Source organism: Erinaceus europaeus, chromosome 2 (assembly GCF_950295315.1).
Source record: "Erinaceus europaeus chromosome 2, mEriEur2.1, whole genome shotgun sequence".
Classification (NCBI taxonomy): Eukaryota; Metazoa; Chordata; class Mammalia; order Eulipotyphla; family Erinaceidae; genus Erinaceus; species Erinaceus europaeus.
The window spans coordinates 132,907,458-132,929,389 of NC_080163.1; the positions used below are offsets into that span (position 1 = coordinate 132,907,458).

At 45.5% G+C, this 21,932-nt stretch overlaps 1 protein-coding gene across 5 annotated transcripts in view; it reads right to left on the minus strand.

The window, feature by feature from the left end:
- Window positions 1-20,387, minus strand: part of PDPR (pyruvate dehydrogenase phosphatase regulatory subunit) — a 57,955-nt gene extending 37,568 nt beyond the window's left edge. For 3 of the 5 annotated variants that reach the window (XR_009548261.1, XR_009548260.1, XM_016190190.2), the window contains exons 1-6: window positions 20,271-20,387; window positions 9,522-9,789; window positions 9,122-9,255; window positions 2,569-2,650; window positions 2,309-2,472; window positions 251-372 (exon numbers count right to left, since the gene is read on the minus strand). Coding sequence is in view for 3 of the 5 variants with exons in the window: in XM_016190190.2 (XP_016045676.1) it covers window positions 251-372; window positions 2,309-2,472; window positions 2,569-2,650; window positions 9,122-9,255; window positions 9,522-9,745 (726 nt within the window). In the remaining 2 variants the exon portion in view is untranslated. Of the gene's footprint in view, window positions 1-250; window positions 373-2,308; window positions 2,473-2,568; window positions 2,651-9,121; window positions 9,256-9,521; window positions 9,790-20,270 lie in introns of those variants that run through there. The other 2 variants (XM_007527588.3, XM_060185184.1) reach the window with 2 other exon arrangements.
- Window positions 20,388-21,932: the final 1,545 nt, after the last annotated feature.

The following is a 21,932-nucleotide window of genomic DNA, read 5'->3' on the forward strand; positions in this document are numbered from 1 at the left end:
TGCCTGCCACAGCACCAAATAAACCCAGGGTGGAGGAAGAGAAAGGTCACAGGTACTTCTCTATAGGGAAAAGATTCAAGTATTTAATTCAGAACACAAGAATTCTGAGCTTTCCAGTTCAGACAATACAGTGTGGTCCCTAACATATGTTAAGTCTGTCACAATTTCACAGTTATGTCTTAACACCAAAAAATTCTGGAGACAAAAATTTGGTAAGAAAATGAGTGACCCAATATTGTTGCTAACCTACCTGACCAGCACAGTTGACAAAATATTGGCATTCAATCTGTCCTTTGTCTGTTTCCACACCAGTAACTTGACCTTTTTTAACCATTACATGAAGGACACTTGTCTGGTCATAGATCTGAACACCTGTTTCAAGGTATAGGAAAAAAAAAAAAAAAAATCAACATATCCATCATCTGATATTCCAGAATTAAGGCATCTGCAACAGATTCTCAACTCTTAAACACTAGAAAGACCAGGCCAATATTTATTTATGTTTAAATTCTTAAAAATAACCACATAAAGACACTATGTAAGTAGATCTTTCCCAAAATTGAAAATAAGTCAACTTAAAAACTGACTTTGGTGCAGCCAACAGAATGTATACATTACTATGTACAAGGACCTGGGGGCCTGAACTCACTTGCTGGGGGCAAGCTTCATGAGTGGTGGAACAGTGCTGTAGGTGTTTCTTCTGTCTCTCTCCCTCTATCAAGATGAAAGTAAAAGGAGGGGGCAGGGGGAAAGGCCACCGGGAACAGTGGCATGTTGCAGGCACAGAGACCCAGCAATAAGCCTGTGACAAGAATAAAAACTGACTATATGGCTGGGAAAGGGACTCAATATTAGAATGCCAGGTTCAAATGTCTGAAAGTCCAGAGTTTGACCCCTGGCACCACTCATGCCAGTAGGATTCTCTGGTTGTATCTCTCCCTCTCCCTCTCCCTCTCCCTCACTCAATAAATATATGTTAAGCTAAATTTAAAAAGTGACTACAGGGAGGTCGGGCGGTAGTGCAGTGGGTAAAGCGCACATGGCAAGAAAAACAAGGACCAGCGTAAGGATCCGGGTTCAAGTCCCAGCTCCCCACCTGCAGGGGGTCACTTCACAAGCAGTGAAGCAGGTCTGCAGGTGTCTATCTTTCTCTCCCCATCTTCCCCTCCTCTCTTTCCTATCCAACAACAATGACATCAATAACAACAACAATAATAACCACAACAACATTAAAAAAAAAAAAAAAGGAAAAAAGTAGCCTCCAGGAGTACATTCATGGTGCAGGCACAGAGCCCCAGCAATAACCTTGGAGGAAAAATTTTTTAAAAAGTGACTACAGCACATCAATTTCATTAATAAAATGGGGGGGGCAGAGGCAAAACAAGTTCAAATAGGGCATCTTAATTTCTAATTACCCACATTATGACTCAGTTCATTTAAAATGTTTTAACACCCTGGACACTGATTCATTCACTAACACCAGGACTCTGTCTAAGCTATAGATTAAATCCCAAGGTATATTTTAACCTTTGATTCTTTTTTTATGCCTCTTTTTCTTTTTTTAAATATTTATTTATTCCCTTTTGTTGCCCTTGTTCTTTTATTGTTGTAGTTATTATTGTTGTTATTGATGTCGTTGTTGGATAGTATAGAGAGAAATGGAGAGAGGAGGGGAAGACAGAGAGGGGGAGAGAAAGATAAGACACCTGCAGACCTGCTCCACTGCTTGTGAAGTGACTCCCCTGCAGGTGGGGAGCCAGGATCCTTACGCCAGTCCTTGTGCTTTGCGCCATGTGCACTTAACCTGCTGCACTACCACGGGACTCCCAACCTTTGAATTCTTAAGTACTCTGAGAAGGAAAAAATCCCCTTATATCTAAAGTGCGTTAATTAGCATGAGAAGTAATTCCTTGGGACTTTCTTTTTGCCACCAGGGTTCTTGCTGGAGTTTGGTGCTCCTAGTGGCCTTTAAAAAAAAAAAAAAAAAAAAGACAGGAAGAAAGGGGTGGAGAGAAAGACACACCTGTAGCACTGTCAAACGCTTGTTAAGCTACCTCCCTGCAGGTGGGGACCAGGGCTTGAACCTAGATCCTTATGTATGGTAACATGTACATTCCACTGGGTAAGCCACTGCCTGACCCCTCCTTGGAACTGAGAAATGTGACCCTAAGAAAAAATATTTACCAAATATTACATTAAAATTAAAAACTATAAAAGCCAATATTCAAAAATGGAAGCTGAGTTGATGTGAATGCCTTTTGTGAAACACTTTCTTAGGCAACCTCTTCCTAACCCAAAACCTGCTCACCATTTTGGGAGGCAGCACTTGCCAGGGCAAGAGTCACATCAGCAGAGGATACCACTGCATCTTCGGGAACATGCATGGCCCCCACTAGGTCATGTACATTGAGGAGAGGGTGTAGTTCAGCCACTTTCTTGGGGGAGATGATCTCAGAAGGGATACCTATAACACTGCCACAGAACACAAGGGATAATGACATTCACTGGTGCTCTAGCAGATGTCAATTTGACAGTAAAATCAGGACAGATTTCTAGTCTCATACATACTTCAGTCTTGAATTGATACGCTTCAGGGAGATCAGCCGGTCCTGAGTTTGAGCCAGAAAGATGGAGCCTGTTTTTGTATAACCTGTAAAAAAAAAAAAAGCAGCCCAAACTGAGACATACCAGGAACACTAAATTGTAAGTTAAAAGTCCTGGGACTACTACTGAATATTCCTGGACAAGTAAATTAATTTTCACTAATTGTGAAATTTTAACGTATATGAGATGCACTAAACTTCCATTCCCTCTCTAGTCATTCTCAGCTCAGTGTTTAATAAGGAGAAAATGGGATGTTAGTGTACATAAAATCACTTGTAGGGTGGGAGACAGCATAATGGTTATGCAAAAAAGACTTTCAAGCATAAGGCTCCAGGGTCCCAGGATCAATTCCCAGCACCACCATTAACCACAGCTAAGCAATGGTCTGGTTAAAAAAAAAAGAACTACTTTTAAAAAAGTAAAGATGGGGCCAGACAGTGGCACACCTGGTTAAGTGCACATGTACAACATGAAAAGGATCCAGGTTCAAGCCCACAATCCCCACCTACAGGGGGATAACTTCACAAATAGTGAAGCAGGTCTGCAGGTATCTCTCTCTCTCCCTCTCTATCTTCTCCTCCCCTTTCAATTGCTGTTTCTATCCAATAGTAAATAAACAAAAATATAAAAAAATAGCAAAGATACTACTGTTAAAATAAAAAAATATCTTGGGGGGAAGGACAGAATCCTGAACCCATCTCTATTCTCCACTCTTTCCAAGTAGCTTTATCCTTTCCCCTACTTTTAGTTACATATATTGCCCTTCATGAAGACCATTCACATCAGCCCACCAGAGGCTGGGTCCTCCCTCTTCTTCAGCAGTATAGTTAATGGACATATAACCTAAGAATAGAAACAAAGCATCACTCTGGCAAATGTAATGCCAGGGATCAAACTTGAGACTTCAAATTTTTAAATCCAAAGATCTAACCACTGTGATAACTACCAAACCACCGCTATAATTTTTCCCCCTTTTGTTGCCCTTGTTTATCATTGTTGTTATTGCAGTCGTTGCTGTTGGATAGGACAGAGAGAAATGGAAAGAGGAGGGGAAGACAGAGAGGGGGAGAAAAAGACACCTGCAGACCTGCTTCACTGCTTGAGAAGCAACCCCCTGTAGGTGGGGAGCTGGGGGCTTGAACCCGGAACCTGGAACCTCAGGCCAGTCCTTGTGCTTTGTGCCATGTGCACTTAACCCACTATACTACTGCCCGGCATTCCCTCTTTCGAGTTTTTCATGGGAGACCAGAGTACTGATTAGCTTTAGCATAGAGTGGTACCAGGGATTGAACCTGACGTCTCTGTGGCAGAAGACAAAGTATAGTGTACTGCTTCCCCAGTCCTGGAACACTCAATCTTCAGCAAACAGGTGAATGGACAGGGCTAATCCCATCTTAGAAGCAGCAGCGTCCTGGACAGGCCATTCCTGCTCCAACTAAGGAACTACTGGTTGTGGAATCCCACAACCAAGTATCTAAGCTGCCTCCTGCCAACTCCAAAGACCTCCCAACGGCCTTCCAACAACTCCTTAGGTCAATAACAATCCTACTTAAGTGCAATGACAGTTCTTGTGAAGAAAAGCTGAGTCAGGTATCTTCTAAAAAGTGAAATAAAGATAATTTAAGGGGAGTAAAGTGATGAAGCAGGTCTGCAGGTGTCTATCTTTCTCTCCCCATCTTCCCCACTTCTCTCTCCATTTCTCTCTGTTCTGTCCAACAATGACTACAACAATAATAATTTTAAAAAGGAGGCAACAAAAGGGAATATATAAATATTTAAAAAATAATAATTTAAGTATTTTCTGAATTTCCTCACTGCACCTGAGGCAGCTCCAGTTGCGTCTGTCTCTCGCACCCCCCTCCGCCCCAGTTTTTCTATCTGAATGAAAAAACAGCCCAGAACAGTGAAGTCCTATGTGACACATTAGCTCATTAAAAATAATAGGGGGTTGGGCAGTAGCACAGCGGGTTAAGCGCATGTGGCGCAAAGCACAAGGACCAGCGTAAGGATCCCAGTTAGAGCCCCTGACTCCTTACCTCCAGGGGAGTCGCTTCACAGGCGGTGAAGCAGGTCTGCAGTTATCTGTCTTTCTCTCCCCCTCTGTCTTCCCCTCCTCTCCCCATCACTCTCTCTCCTATCCAACAACGAACAACATCATCAGCAACAATAATAACCACAACAAGGCTACAACAACAAGGACAACAAAAGGGGGGAAGGCCTCCAGAAGCAGTGGATTCATGGTGCAGGCACTGAGCCCCAGCAATAACCCTGGAGAAAATAATAATAATAAAATAATAATAATAATACAGATGTATATATACCCTTTATCCAAATGTTCCATTGTATACGAATAGTGATAGAAAGTAAAGACAGACAAGCAAGGATCTTGCCTGGAGAAGCCTAGACACAGGTAATTCAATGACAAATGATTCTCAGGTCTGGATCAGCCAAGGGGGAAGGGGGGTTTGTCACTCACATCCTAGGCCTGATCTCAAACCAATAAACTGAACTATGAACTAGAATTTCTAAATTAGGGATCACGAAAAATGTATTAAGAGTTCCCTCAGTGTTAGTGACTTTCGCTTTGTCATTTCTAATTTCCCCTCCTTGCTCTACACACATTTTTCTTTTTTGAAATACGTGAGAGGAAGTTGCAGACCTAGTGTTTATATGTTTTCTTTTTTGATTAATTTTTTTATCTTTATTTACTGGATAAAGACAGCCACAAATTGAGAGGAAGGGGGAGACAGAGAGGGTGAGACACAGAGAGATTCCTGCAGCCCTACTTCACCACTCACAAAGTTTCCCCCCTTCAGGTAGAGAACAAGGGCCTGGGTCCTTTCGCATTGTAACGTGCGCTCAACTAGGTGCGCCACCACCCAGCCTCCAATGTTCATTTCCTACAAATAAGAATATTCTCTTATATAATCATGGTAGTTAGCAAAATCAGGGAAATTAACTGACACAATGCCATTGCCTAACCCAGAGTCCACATTCAAATCTCATTAAGTTGTCTTAATGCTACTTTTTTTTTTTTCCTCTATTGGATAAAGACAGTCAATAATTGAGAGGAAGGGGAAAATAGAAAAGAGAGGCAGACAGGCACCTGAAGCACTGATTCATCAATTGTGAAGTTTTACTCCTGCAGGAAGGGACTGGGGGCTTGAACACAGGTCTTTGCACATTATAGAATGGGCGCTCAACCAGGTGTGCTACCACCCGGCCCCCTTAGTACTATTCTTTACACCCTCTTTGCCCTCAGTCAAGAAACCAATCCAGGGTCAAGCATTGTATTTAGCTGTCACATCTCCTTTAAGAAAAAAAAAATTGGGAGTCAGGCGGTAATGCAGCGGGTTAAGTGCACATGGTGCAAAGCACAAGGACTGGCATAAGGATCCCGGTTCAAGCCCCCGGCTCCTCACCAGCAGGGAAGTCGCTTCACAAGCAGTGAAGCAGGTCTGCAGGTGTCTTTCTCTCCCTCTGTCTTCCCCTCCTCTCTCCATTTCTCTTTGTCCTATCCAACCATGATGGCAACAATAATAACTACTACAATAAAACAAGGGCAACAAAAGGGAATAAATATTTTTTTTAAAAGAAAAAAAAATTATCGCAGCCTGGGAAGCTGCTCTCAAACATAAGGTCCAAGTTTGAGCTCTGACATTGCATATGTCAGAGTGATGCTCTGGTTCTTTCATCTCTCCCCTAATAACTATTTAGAAATGAAAATATAACAAAAGATTAGTGAAAGAGAAAGAACCAGAGCATCACTCCAGCATATGTGGTGCTAGGGATTAAACTCAGGACCTCACAATGTTTGCAGGTCTTTTGCTTTACCACTTGATCCTCTTCTCAGGCCACTGTTATGTCTCTTTGGTATTCTTCAATCTGGAACAATTACTCATTCTCTCTCTTTACCTATCTCTTTTTATTTTTTTTTAAATATTTATTTTATTTATTTATTCCCTTTTGTTGCCCTTGTTGTTTTATTGCTGTAGTTATTATTGTTGTTGTCGTTGTTGGATAGGACAGAGAGAAATGGAGAGAGGGAGGGGAAGACAGAGAGGAGGAGAGAAAGATAGACACCTGCAGACCTGCTTCACCGCCTGTGAAGCGACTCCCCTGCAGGTGGGGAGCCGGGGTTCAAACCGAGATCCTTATGCCGGTGCTTGTGCTTTGCGCCACCTGCGCTTAACCCGCTGCGCTACAGCCCGACTCCCCTCTCTTTTTATTTTTACCAGAGCACTAATTAGCTCTGGTTTAATACTTTCTCTTCTTGACCTTGATATTTCTGAAGAGTACAGATTAGAGCCTTTGCAAAACATCTTTCTCTCTTTTTTAATTTACTTTTATTATCTTTATTTATTGGATAGAGACAGCCAGAAATCTAGAGGGAAGGGAGAGATAGGGAGAGAGACAGAGAGACACCTGCAGCCCTGCTTCACCACTTGTGAAGCTTTCCCTCTGCAGGTGGGGACCAGGGACTTGAACCTGGTTCCTTGTGCACTGTAATGTGTGCGCTCAACCAGGTGCGCCAACACCCAGCCCCTTCTCTCTCTTTTTTAAACATTTTATTTACTTTTTTTTTTTTTTTTGCTTCCCATGAATCCACTGCTCCTGGAGGCTATTTTCCCTTTTGTTGCCACCGTTGTTTATCGTTGTTATTATTATTGTTACTGCTATCGTTATTGGATAGGACAGAGAAAAATGGAGAGAGGAGGGGAAGACTGAGAGGGGGTGGAAAAGACAGACACCTGCAGATGTGCTCCACTGCCTGTGAATAGACCCCCCTGCAGGTGGGGGCCGGAGGCTCAAACCAGGATCCTTAGGTGGGTCCTTGCACTTCGCACCATGTGCACTTATCCAGCTACACCACCGCCCAGCCCCCTATTTACTTATTTTTAATGAAAAAGAGATACAGAGAAAGATATACACACAGCTTACCAAACCACTGCTCAGCTCTGGTTTATGGTGGTGCTGGGGATTGAAACTGGGACTTTAGAGCCTCAGGCATGAGAGAAAGTCTTTCACATAACCATTATGCTGTCTCCTCAGCCCCAGAACATCTCTCCAAGTGGATCTGTCTGGTGGTTCTTCCTGATTAGCTACAAATTATACATTTTTTTTTTTTTGCAGGAAGAACCAAGAAGTCAGGATGTTTCCTTCTTCGGTGACTGACTGTCCTGCTAATTTAACTTTTGAATTTTCACCCCACATTATGTTACTTATTAGTGATTTTCTTTGTTCAATACACAGCTCAGCTCAGGCTGATGGGGGTGCCTGAGGGTGCCCCTAGAACCCCCAAGCCTCAACTATAAAAGTCTATTGCGGGAGTTGGGCTGTAGCGCAGCAGGTTAAGCGCAGGTGGCGCAACGCAAAAGGACCGTTGTAAGGATCCCGGTTCGAGCCCCCACTCCCCACCTGCAGGGGAGTCACTTCACAGGCGGTGAAGCAGGTCTGCAGGTGTCTATCTTTCTCTCCCTCTCTCTGTCTTCCCCTCCTCTCTCCATTTCTCTCTGTCCTATCCAACAACAACGACAACAATAATAACTACAACAGTAAAACAACAAGGGCAACGAAAGGGAATAAATAAATAAAATAAATATATATTTTTTTTAAAAAGTCTATTGCAAAGTGATTACTGTGGCTCTAGAAGTGACACAGTAGAACACTGAAAGCTCAAGCATGAGCTCCTCAGTTTGAGCTCTGTCATCACATGTATCTAAGTAATGCTATTTTTCTATCCTTCCCCTTCTTTCTTTTTCATTAATAAATGTCTTTTAAACATATGTATATATAAACATATACACATCTATCTCAAAGGATCTATGACAAGGCCATGTGGTGGCATACCTGGTTGAGTGCATGTGTTACAGTAAACAAGGACTTGAGTTTGAGCCCCCGTCCCTACCTTGAGGGGAAAAGCTTTGCAAGTGCTGAAGCAGTGCTGCAGGTGTCTCTGTCTCTCTCCCTCTCTATCTCCCTTTCCCTCTTGATTTCTGGCTGGCTTTATGCAATAAATAAAAAGATAGCTAAAAAAAATTTAGGGAGTCAGGCGGTAGTGCAGCGGGTTAAGTGCAAGTGGCACAAAGTGCAAGGACCGGCATAAGGATCCCGGTTCGAGCCCCCGGCTCCCCACTTGCAGGGGAGTGTTGCTTCACAGGTGGTGAAGCAGGTCTGTAGATGTCTATCTTTCTCTCCTCACTGTCTCCCCCTCCTCTCTCCATTTCTCTCTGTCCTATCCAATAATGATATCAATAACAATAATAATAACTACAACAGTAAAACAGCAAGGGCAACAAAAGGGAATAAATTTAAAAAATTTTAAAAAGAAGATCTATGACACTGATTAAATCTCCTCCTTTTATAGATACACTGAAGAGAGCTGACCAAACCATACTGTGACAAGTGGTACCTGAACTAAAACTCGTCTTAGTGAGCAAATCACAAAGCACACATGGTACAGGCCAAATAAAGAACTAAGTACGAGACTGAGGGACAGGCAGACATACATGCTTACCTATTTGGATTCCTGTTTCTTGCTCTAACTGATGGTAGAGTTTGTTTGAATAGTCTGCCATCTTCTGTTCAATGCTCAAGTGCCTAGCAGTACTTAGGATGCCAGCACAGAACCTTGTAGAGCCAGCAGCCAACCTACATGATGGACACAAAATAATATGAAGAAGACTCATGGTCCGGGAGGTGGTGCAGTGGTAAAGCCCCCTCCTCTCTCCCCCCCCCAAAAAAAGTAAAGAAACAGAAAACAAGTATCACAGAACAAAGTACACGAGATTTCACACTTCTATAATTTTCTCATGCTATGTAGTAATTGGTGGGCAATATTACCAAACAGAGAAGATGATAGAACCTCATGCAATCTTTATAGCACAATCTCAAGTCATGCTGAGGGTGATTCTTACCTGCCCTGCTCCAAAAGGACTATGTCCTTCCACCCCATCTTGGAGAGGTGATAGGCCACAGATGTGCCCATGATTCCACCACCACAGATGACCACCTGTGCCTGGGCAGGCAGAGCAACAGAATGAACCTCTGCAGCTGTTGAACTGCTTCGTACTGAGGGCCAGTTCTGCCATCTTCTGCTAGTTTTTTGTCTTCGGACAACAGACAGCAACCAGTAAAACATCACGTCTGTCAGCAACTAGGAGATGGAGGATCCAAAAATCCAAACTAAACAAACAAAAAACATTTTATTCCACTGTACCCAGGGGATTCACCACTCCATGCCAATTTTTTCAGATACAAAGACAGAGTTATTTATTTATTTATAAAATGTAAACACTGACAAGACTATAGGATAAGAGGGGTACAATTCCCACCACCAGAGCTCTGGATCCCATCCCCTCCCCTGATAACTTTCCTATTCTTTAACCCCGTGGGAGTATGGACCTAGGGTCATTATGGAGTGCAGACAATGGAAGGTCTGGCTTCTGTAATTGCTTCCCCGCTGAACATGAGCATTGACAGATCAATCTATACTCCCAGCCTGTAGACTCTCTTAAAAAAGAGAGAGACAGACAGAGACAGAAGACAGCAAAGCACAGAAACATCTTTCAGTGGGGCGGGGGTAGATAGCATAATGGTTATGCAAACTGACTCTCATGCTGAGGCTCTGTCAAGTCCCAGGTTCAAGTCCCCTGCACCACCATAAGTCAGAGCTGAGCAGTGCTCTGGTAAAAAAAAAAAAAAAAAAAAAAGAGGGGAGTCGGGCTGTAGCGCAGCGGGTTAAGCGCAGGTGGCGCAAAGCACAAGGACCGGCATAAGGATCCCGGTTCAAACCCCGGCTCCCTACCTGCAGGGGAGTTGCTTCACAGGCGGTGAAGCAGGTCTGCAGGTGTCTATCTTTCTCTCCTCCTCTCTGTCTTCCCCTCCTCTCTCCATTTCTCTCTGTCCTATCCAACAACAACAACAATAACTACAACAATAAAACAACAAGGGCAACAAAAGGGAATAAATAAATTAAATAAATTTTTTTTAAAAAAAGAAAAAAAAAAGAAAAGGAAAGAAAAGAAAAGAATCTGTTCAGTATGGTAGGAGCCAGGATCAAACTTAAAGTCATGTATATGTGAAATCAAGTGCATTATACAAGTGAGTAATCTTGCTAGCTCAATGTTATACATGTTCATTTGGTTTTGCCACCAGAATTATTGCCAGGGTTCCATGCCTGCACAACTCACAGCTCCCTGTGGTTAATGTATCTTTTCTTTAATTTTGAGAGAGACAAAACAGACAAGAAATAGAAACCTGCAGAACTGCTCTACCACTTGTGAAGTCCCCCCCAGAGGTGGGGACTAGGAGCTAAAAGCCAGGTCATTGCACATGATGACATGTGTATTCTACCCAGTACACCACCACCCAGCTCTCCAGTCTTACATGTGGGACACCCATCAAACACACTAAGCAGCACTGAGATATACAAGCCTGAAATCTGGGGAAGCTCTGTGTAAGTCATTAACATATATATAATGTCTATACCCTAGCTATATGCGTATATATGGTCGCACACACATTTGTGTACGTGTTTTAATACAGGCAGAGAGAAAGTGAGAGCACACGAGCACGCAGAACACGAGAACACAGTGTCAAAGTTTCCTTCGGTGCAATAGGAGCTGGACTTGAAGTTGGGTTGTGCACATGCCAAACCAGCACTCTGGTAGCAAATAAAAACAAAAAAATTCTCAGGCAGAAGTTGAAAAACAAGATCAGAAACGAAAAGACAAGTAGAATCTGAAATGTAATTGGCATATCGCACCAAAGTAAGACTCTGGGGTGGGTGGGTGGGGAGAATACAGGTCCATGAAGGATGATAGATGACACAGTGGGGGTTGTATTGTTATATGGGAAACTGGGGAATGTTATGCATGTGCAAACTATTGTATTTACTGTTGAATGTAAAACATTAATTCCCCAATAAAGAAATAAATTTTAAAAAATTACAGTCTCGGGCAGGGGTAGATAGCATAATGGTTATGCAAAGAGACTCATGCCTGAGGTTCCAAAGTCCCAGGTTCAATCCCCTGCACCACCATAAGCCAGAGCTGAGAAGTGCTCTGATAACAAAAAAAAAAAAAACATGAAGCAAAAAAATTAGTCTCTGCAAAATAAAAAAAAATTCAAACATAGGAAGAAATTTTCAATATAGAAAAGGGGGAATAAAAGGATTTTTCATCCAACAAATATAACCAATGCCAATATCATTATTTTCTCAGAATATTACTTTTTTGCAGCAATGTGCTATTCTGATAACTACTTGTTGACACCACCTAATCTAAGCTCTTATTTTATTTTATTTTTTTTACCAGAGCACTGCTCAGCTCTGGCTTATAGTGATGTGGAGTATTGAACCTGCGACTTCAGAGCCTCAAGCATGAGAATCTCTTTATATAACCATTATGCTATCTACCCCCACCCAAGCTCTTATTTTTGTATACCTTAGTGACTGCATAGTCTGCCAGAAAGGTTTGTTTTTTATTTACTTATTTACTTATTTATTCCCTTTTGTTTTCCCTGTTGTTTTATTGTTGTGGTTATTATTGTTGTTGTTATTGATGTCATCATTGTTAGATAGGACAAAGAGAAATGGAGAGAAGAGGAGAAGAGAAATATAGACACCTGCAGACCTGTGGACCAGCGAAAGGATCCCGGTTCAAGCCCCCGGCTCTCCACCTGCAGGGGAGTCGCTTCACAAGCAGTGAAGCAGGTCTGCTGCAGGTGTCTATCTTTCCCCCTCTCTATCTTCCCCATCTCTCTCCATTTCTCTCTGTTCTATCCAACAATAACGACATTAATAACAACAACAAGAACTACAACAATAAGGGGGTTGGGCAGTGAAGCAGCGGATTAAGTGCACATGGCACAAAGCGCAAAGGTCAGCGTAAGGAACCCAGTTCAAGCTCCCGGCTCCCCACCTGCAGGGGAGTCGCTTCACAGGCAGTGAAGCAGGTCTGCAGGTGTCTATCTTCCTCTCCCCCTCTCTGTCTTCCCCTCCTCTCTCCATTTCTCTCTGTCCTATGCAATAATGAACAACATCAACAATAACAATAATAACCACAACAAGACTACAACAAGGGCAACAAAAGGGGGAAAAAATGGCCTCCAAGAACAGTGGATTCATGGTGCAGGCACTGAGCCCAGCAATAACCCTGGAGGCAAAAAAAAAAAAAAAAAAAAGAACTACAACAATAAAACAACAAGGGCAACAAGGGAATAAATAAAAATTTAAAAAATTTTTTAAAAGAAACTTGTCTAAACATATATCACCGATTGCTCTTGATCACTCTGTCCTACTCACTCTTTCCTTATTTTTTTTTCCTGGGTGCAAGGCCTAACACATGTGCTCTTTCATGTTCCCAGTTGGCTTTTCAGAGAGAGAACAAACAGACACAGGCACATACAGGCAAAAACAGAAATGGGGAGAAGAAGAGACACATAGCACCAAAGCTTCCTCCAGTGCCACAGTGCTCTCATATGGTGTACCAGGGGTTCAAACAGGCTCCGCTCTGATACATACTTCTCTGGTCATGTCTGCTGGTCTCTCTTCTCAGCCCATCCCTGTCTTGATAACCCTCAGGGTACTAAAACCAGATATCCTTTTCTGCCATGACTGATGGTTAACCCAAAGCAAGCCTGAGTGAATATTAGATTTGTATTCCTAGCTGAGGAAAGGTCATCTCACTTGGATTCTGAGGCTAAACTAAGCACATCTAAAAGGTAAACCCATCTTTCTCAGACTTCAGATCTGTGCCACCTTCTATACCCCCAGTGACACAATATACTAGAATCTGGAATTTTCCTGGACTGTACCCTTTCAATCTGTCTGCCCAATCAATCCAGACCTATTATTTCTTTTTTAATAATTTTTTAAGATTTTATTTACTGATTGATGAGAAAGATAGGAGGAGAGAGAAAGAACCAGACATCACTTTGATACGTGTGCTGCTGGGGCTTGAACTGGGGCTTGAACTGAGGACCTCAAGCTTGAGAGTCAAGAGCTTTATCCACTGTGCCACCTCCCGGACCACCAGACCTACTATTTCTACATACTAAATTTTCCTTAGACTGATGTACTTCTCTCCATCACCACTACCACTCTGAGAATAGACCATAAGCATTTCTCACCTTCCTACAGAAGCCCCTGGGCAAGGCTTCCAGCCTCTAATCTGCATGTCATTCTCCCCAAACCCCACAATCTTTATACAAGAGTCTAAGAAATTCTTCTAAAATGAAAATCCAATCTCAAACCCAATTAAAACACTACAATGACTTTCTGAAGCCCTCAAATAAAAGGGCAAACTCCAAATTTATTTTTGTCCCCAAGACTTTTTTCCAGGGGTCTCATGTCTGTATTTTTCCACCACTCTTGATAGACTCATTCTTTTTTAACATATATTTATTTGTTTGACAGAGACATTAATCAAGAGGGAATGGGGAAATATAGAGAGAGACCTGCAGCACTACTTTACTGTTGTTAAAATTCGGAGGCTCCAGCAGGCCGGGCTAGCTTCATGGGACGGGTAACAGAGACTCGAGGACACACGGCTGGGCAGGGAAGCTATATTTCTTTATTCAGGAACAACGATTCATAAACTAACCCAAACTAATCACCAAACAGAACTCTCCTGCCTCCTTCTCACATGGTGGCGCCAAGAACTCTCTTGCCTCTTTCCCCAGCGGCGGCGCCAAGCACTCTCGAACTCTGGAACTCTGGAACTCTCTCAGGGTTCCTTGGGGCGGGGACAAGCGGGCCCGTGAAAACTAGCAGGACTGAACCAATTTTCTTGGCAGGGGGAGAGCATACAACACTTTACCATTTGCAAAGCTTCCCCTCTGCAAGTGGGGACCAGGGGCTTGAACCTGAGTCCTTACTCATGGCAACCTGTGCACGCAATCAACCCCAAACTCGTTCTCTTTTTATCTACAGGGTGAGAGGCAGAGAGGGAGAGAGAAACAATAATAGAGATAAAGGATTAGCATGTTCTACAGATCATAAAGTTTCTCTTTTGCATAGTGTTCCCATGTGGGGGAAGAGAGCTAGATCCCTGATCCTCCCACAAGGTAACAGTGAGTGCTCTAACGACCCAATTCCTGGCCATTGCAAACTCTAAACATCCTTGTCCATCATACTCATTTCTCATCTCTGGACTTACTTCTCTCCTCGCCTTCACACTAGCTGTCCTTCAGTCTCACAACCACACCATGATCTACCCTCAAGCCAAACTGAACTGCTTGTAATTCCTCAGATTTGTAGGTCATGTCTGACCAGTCTCACTCCAGAATCTGTGCCTCAGTTCTTCACCACAGCCTCTGAACAAAGATCATGCCTGAAGCTCTCAGCCCACGTATGTGACCAGCTTCTCCCCAACATTTGCTTAAATGACTCTATGATGTCCCATAACAGCCCACATTTCTGTAGCACAGAGCTCACCATACTCTGTTAACACCTGTGTGCCAAGCAGGCAGCAGCACAGCAACCACCTGAGAAAAACAGGATTTAGAGAAAGACCAGGCTTGAACCTCAAATTAGCTGTACGATCTGAAACAAGCTACTCAATTTCTGGGCTTGGTGGGTAGACCTATCTCACATGCTGTGAAATCTGAGGAGCAGTAAAGCGTGGCTAGGCACCTAGGAAACTTTCGGCAGTATGGCCATGTTTGGTGGCCTATTATAATGGAGCTCTCTGGCAGCCTGGAAGATGGTACAGTGATGAAAAAAAGACTCTCTCCAGCATGAGACCCCAAGTTTGACCCCCAGCATTTTATGTGCCTGAGTGATGCTTTGGTTCTATCACATTAATAAATAAATCCTAAAAAATTAAAGTGGAAGAATCAAGTGGTGGTGCTCCTGGTAGAGCGACACAAGTTATCATGCACAAGGACTGGGGTTCAATGCCCAGGTTCCCACCTGGGGGGTAGGGGGGAAATCTTCAGAAGTGGTGAAGCAGTGTTGCAGGTGTCTACCTTTCTCCTTCTCTTATCTCCTCTTTCCCTCTCAAATTCTCTGTCAATACAAGACAGACAGACAGATAGATAGAAAGAATGAAAGAGTGGTCCAGAAGGTGGCACAGTGATAAAGCTTTGAACTCTTTAAGCATGAGGTTCTGAGTTCGATCCCCAGCAGCACATGTACCAGAGTGATGTCTGGTTCTTTCTCTCTCCTCCTATCTTTCTCATTAATTAATAAATAAAATCTTAAAAAAAAAAAAAAAAGAATGAAAGAAAAAAGAGGAGGGGCTGATAGCATAATGATTACACAAAGAGAATCTCATACCTAAGGCTCCAAAGTCCCAGGTTCAGCCCCCAGCACCACCATATAAGTCAGAGCTGAGCTGAGCAGTGCTTTGCTTAAATAAAAAAAAAAAAAAAAGGGAGGGGGGCAGGCGGTGGGTGTACCTGGCTAAGCGCACACATTACAGTGTACAAGGACCTGGGTTCAAGCCCCTGGTCCCCACATGCAGGGAGAAAACTTCTCCACATGCAGTGGAGAAGCAGGGTTGCAGGTGTCTCTGTCTCTATCTTCCCTTTCTCTCAATTTCTCTGTTTCTATCCAATAATAAAATATAATTTGAAAAAAAAAATTCCACCAGGAGCAGTGGATTCATCATGTAGGCACTGAGTCTCAGTGATAACCCTGATGGCAAAAATGATGATGATGATGAGAGAGCTGAGAATAGTGACCAACTTGGTTCCCCAGCATTCATTATAGGTATCTAAGAAATATAAAGAGATAGGCAGGAGCCAGGCGGTAGCGCAACGGATTAAGCGCACATGGCTCCAAGTGCAAGGACTGGCGTCAGGATCCCGGTTCGAGCCCCTGGCTCCCCACCTTCAGGGGAGTTGCTTCACAGGTGGTGAAGCAGGTCTACAGGTGTCTATCTTTCTCTCCCCGTTTTCCCCTCCTCTCTCCATTTCTCTCTGTCCTATCCAACAATGACATCAATAATGACAACAATGACAATAACTACAATAAAAAAAAAAAAGGGCAACAAAAGGGAAAATAAATAAAATAAAATAAAATAATATAAAAGCACAAGGACCAATGTAAAGATCCCAGTTTGAGTCCCCGGCTCCCCACTTGCAGGGGGGTTGCCTCACAGGTGGTGAAACAGGTCTGCAGGTGTCTTATCTTTCTCTCTCCTTCTGTCTTCCCCTCCTCTTGATTTCCCTCTGTCCTATCCAACAACTTCAATGGCAACAATAACAAGGGTGGGTGGGGTAGATAGCATAATGGTTAAAGAGACTTTCATGCCTGAGGCTCCTAAATCCCAGGCACCACCTTGTCCCAGGCACCACCCAGGCTTCACTTGTGAAGTGTCCCAGCTGCAGGTGGGGAGTGGGAGCTGAGCAGTTCTCTGGTGTTTCTCTGTGTCTCTCTCTGCATCTCACTCAAAAATAAAATAAATAGGGAGTCAGGGAGTAGCGCAGTGGGTTAAGCGCAAGTGGTGCTAAGCACAAGTGGTGCTAAGCACAAGGACCGGCAAAAGGATCCCAGTTCAAGGCCCCCGGCTCCCCACCTGCATGGGAGTCGCTTCACAGGTGGTGAAACAGGTCTGCAGGTGTCTTTCTCTCCCCATCTTCCCTTCCTCTCTCCATTTCTCTCTGTCCTTTCCAACAACAACATCATCAATAATAACTACAACAGTAAAACAAGGGCAACAAAAGGAAATAAAGAAAAAGAAAAAAATTGAATTAAATAAATAAAATACTTTTTTAAAAAAGAACAAGTACAGAAACCAGGTGGTGTCGCACATGTTACAAAGCTCAAGAACCCAGTTTCAAGTCCCTGGTCCCCAAAGGGGAAAGTGTTGCTGATATCTTTAAAAAAAAAAAGACAACAAAATGGGGAAAATGGCCTCCAGGAGCAGTGGATTAGTGGTGCAGGCACAGAGCCCCAGTGATAACCCTAGAGGCAAAAATTAAAAAGAAGAAATGAATAAAAACACAATCCTGTCTGGTCTGCTATTTAATCATTAATCTACATTACCCTTAACCTGCTATCTAATGAGAAAAGTTAACTGTGAGGACAGATCACAAAGCACATACCCTAACAGGCAAAAGAAACAGAATAAATAGGTTTTGAGATAAAATACATCTCAAAAAAAAAAAAAAAAAAAAGCCAGAGGAGGGAAGCAAGCAGTAGCAAACACAGTTAAGTGCACACAGTACTATGTGCAAGGACCTGGTTTCAAGCTCCCACTCCCCACCTGCAGCTGGGACACTTCACAAGTGAAGCAGGTCTGCAGGTGTCTTCTCTTTCTCCTTCTCTGTCTCCTCTCCCCTCTCAATTTCTGTCCTATCAAAAAAATAAAATTAAAATAAAAAAACCAGCATGTGAGAGCAATCTGGCTGCAACATCTAATAACCGGTTTAACTGATCTGGCTGGCTAGGTGGGTGCCCCCTTCTTCCCTCACTACTCCACACCTGTCCCTCCCAAAGCTGCCTGACGATTCCGAACAGAGGCAGGTATAGAGGAGTATGTGAGTAGCTGCCCTCCCCGGCTCTCAAGCTTAAACACCCAGAGTGATAGAGAACCAGGGAAAAGATTTTTGACCTAACACTCATCTTGACCTTCAGGTCAATGAAGTGACTTACGATAAAAGGAAGCTTACAACCTTAGAGGTGTCACAGTGGATAAGGCCTTGGATTTTCAGGCATGAGATCCTCAGAATTGCTTGTGTGAGAGTAATAGCCCCCAACATTAGTAAGTCTTCAGGGCCAGGTGGACTGCACACGTCACTATGTGTAACAAACCTCACTTCAACTGTCTGGTCCCCATCTTCAAGAAAGCCTCAAAAGCAATGGAGCAGTGCTTCAGATGTTTCTCCTTTCTCTATCTCTGCCTCTCACCTGATATCAAAACAGTGAGAAAGAAAAAAAAAAAAAGTGTGGTCCAGGAGGTGGCACAGTGGATAAAACATCGGACTCTCAAGCATGAGGTCCTGAGTTCAATCCCCGGCAGCACATGTACCAGAGTAATGTCTGGTTCTTTGTCTCTCTCCTTTCTCATTAATAAATAAATCTTAAAGAAAAAAAAAGATAGAAAAAAATATGGCTGATGGAAGCAGTGGGGTTGTGCCAGACACAGAAGCCCAGCAATAACCCTGGTAAAAAGTATGATGAATCTTTTTTTTACTTAATATTTTTTAAGGATTCAAGTAGACACAGAAAGGACAGTGGAGAGGGTCCGGCGGTAGCACAGCGGGTTAAGCACACGTGGCACAAAGTGCAAGGACCCGTGTAAGTATCCCGGCTCAAGCCCCCGGCTCCCCACCTGCCGGGAGAGTCGCTTCATAAGCGACTTTCTCTCCCCCTCTCTGTCTTCCCCTCCTCTCTCCATTTCTCTCTGTCCTAGCCAACAACGAACGACATTAACAATAACAATAATAACCACAACAAGGCTAGAGCAACAAGAGCAACAAAAGGGGGGAAATGGCCTCCAGGAGCAGTGGATTCATGGTGCAGGCACTGAGCCCCAGCAATAACCCTGGAAGCAAAAAAATTTAAAAATGGGGCCGGGTGGTGGTGCACCTGGTTAAGCGCATATGTTACAATGCGCAAGGACCCAAGTTCGAGCCCCCAGTCCCTACTTGCAGGGGGAAAGCTTCACAAGTGGTGAAGAAGTGCTGCAGGTGTCTATCTATCCCTCCCTTTCCTCTCAATTTCTGACTGTGTCTATCCAGTAAATAAATAAGGATAAGAAAAATTTTTTGAAAATCAAAAAATAATAAAGGACATACCTGGTTTCAATCACATGTCACAAATTACATTTTCCACAAAAAATAATTCCTGTGGGGCAGGGAAGAGAGCGTAATGGTTGTGCAAGCAGACTCGCCAGTGGCTCAAGGTCTCAGGTTCGATGCCCCACACCACCAGCATCAGAGCCGAGCAAGTGCTCCGGTCTAATAATTTACAACAACAACAACAACAATACTAAAGAATCCCTGCGGAACCAGCTCAGCACCGAGAGGCGCAGCGGGCTGCTGGGCACCGGCGGCAGCGGGGAGTCGGCGAAGCAGCATCGCTCGGCGCCTGCCTCACCCCGGCGGCCGGCACCGGAGACACCTGCGCGACAAACCACTTTCTGGGCTCCCGCGAGGCGCCGCTCCGCGGCCAGGGGCGCCGGTGCCGACAGGCGGAATGACAGACGGACGGGCGGACGCGGGCGGGTCGGGGCGATGCTGCGGGTGCCGGGCCCGGGGGACGACGCGCTCGGCCGCCCTCACCCGCCCCCGCCCGCAGAGCAGCCCGAGGAGTCCGCGGCGGCGGCCAGGGAGGCCCCGCAGTCCTGCCCGGCTTTCCACCTCGCGCAGACAGACGGATGGACGAGAGACGATGACACCGGAGCTCCCCCCAGGGGCGTCAGGGCTCCGGCGACAGTCCCCGCGACGCCCCCCGCCCCCAGCAGACGCGGAGTTTTCAGACTCCGACTCCCGCCGCGCCGCCGAGACCCCCGGCCGGGCAGGAGCGCGGCCGCCGCCAGCGGAGGAAGGAAGCGGACAGCGCCGCGAGGGAGCCGGGCGCCAGGCCCCAGGGACCCCGCGCTGAGCCGCGGAGCCAGGGCTCGTGGGGGCCGGGGGCCGGGCAGCGTCGGCGGCCCCGCGGGGACAAGGCAGAAGCCCGGGCGGCACGAGGAGGCCCCGCCGCGTCTCCTCACCTCACGCGGTTGCTCGGGCTTTGTCACAGCCGGGCGGCAGCCGCCTCAGTCGCGGGGGCTCCCGGGCGCCGGAGAGTCCGGAGAACGCGCGGGACGGGACGGGACCGGACGGGACGGGACGGGACGGGGCGGGGCGGGGCGGGACGGGGCGGGGCGGGGCGGGGCGGGGCAGGCGAAGTTCCGGAGAAGCCGCGGGCCACGACCTTCCGCGCTTTACGGCCCCCAGCAAGGGTACGCCGGCGCGTCCTCGGCTCCGCGCACGCGCGCCGCCCCGCCCCTGGCACGTGGGACGCGGTTCGCGGTCTCGCGAGGCCACGCCCTGGGGGTCACGTTCCCTCCCACCCTGTGCGGATACGGCCGTTCCTTGCGATCGGGGCCCCGGGTCCCCTGCGCTCCGCAGCTGGACCCGCGAAGTGGGGCGCGGGCGGCGCCGGCCTGGGTTCTCTCGAGCCGTTTGCCCGGTGCGGCCCCGGGCGCAGCACCTGCTCGTGACGGCCGGGCAGCCCGCGCGGGCCGCTGGGCGGGGCTCGGGCGCGCGGGGCCTCCCGAGGGGGAATCTCGCGGACGCGCCGCGAGTCGCGCTGCCGATGCGGCCAGACCTGGGGAGCGGCCTCGTCCTCCCTGCGCTCCTGCCCCGCCGGGCGGCCCCGAGAAGGAGCCATTCGCCCTGCCCGGGCTGTCTCATCGGCCCGTTCTTCTTCCTTCAGAGACTGTTAAGCGTGGAGGGACCCGCTGCCTGTCTTCCTCGCTAGATAGCGGCCCGGCCTCTGCCCACAGAGCCGATGGTTTCTCTGCGTTTAGCGCCTCGTGCGGTTCACTGGGCGCGGGCGACGCTGGTGACACTTGTGCACGTGGGGCCGCTCTCTGCTCCCGGCTTCCTGGCTCCAGCCCATCTCACCAGCAGCCACGTTGTTTATGGATGCACAGTATGAACGGGCTTCTGGTGTCAAGATAAAGCTCTAGGGACCAGCGCAAACCGTGTACTTCCCACCAGTTAACTCGCACAAGTCATCCCAACTGCTGGGGGTTCCCTAGAACGGAAATGGCGTCTTTTTAAAAAAAAAATTTTTTTTTAATTTTTATTAGTGATTTTACATTCCATGACATAACTTTTTGAGAAAGCTGTTCTATAGGAAATAGTGGATAAAATCAAGTAATACTTAAGGTATAAGAAATTCTTGCATATAATAAGAAATGGACAAGCTGTATAGATTCCCCCGTTTTCCTCATTTATCACCGAATTTGGTCTGAGTCCTAGGTTCGTGGTTTTTTTTTTTTTCCCCAGAACGTTGTTCAGCCCTGCTTTAAAAAGGCTTCCCTTTTTTCATAAAACATGTCATTGCTTGTGGTTTATTTGATTTCTAAGAGCAGAACATCCCTTGAAGAATAACATATTTCTCTACCCCTATTATCTTGCACTCATAAATATTAAATCGCTAATAAAATTTTTTTTCTTTTCAAAAAAAATCTATCCTGGGCCATTTTTCTCATAGGCAACTATTTTTATCTTTTTTTTGCAACTATTTTTTAAATTTTATTTATAAAAGGGAAACACTGACAAAACCATTTATAGGATAAGAGGGGTACAACTCCACACAATTCCCGCCACCAGAACTTTGTATCCCGTCTTTCCCCTGATAGCTTTCCTATTCTTTAACCCTC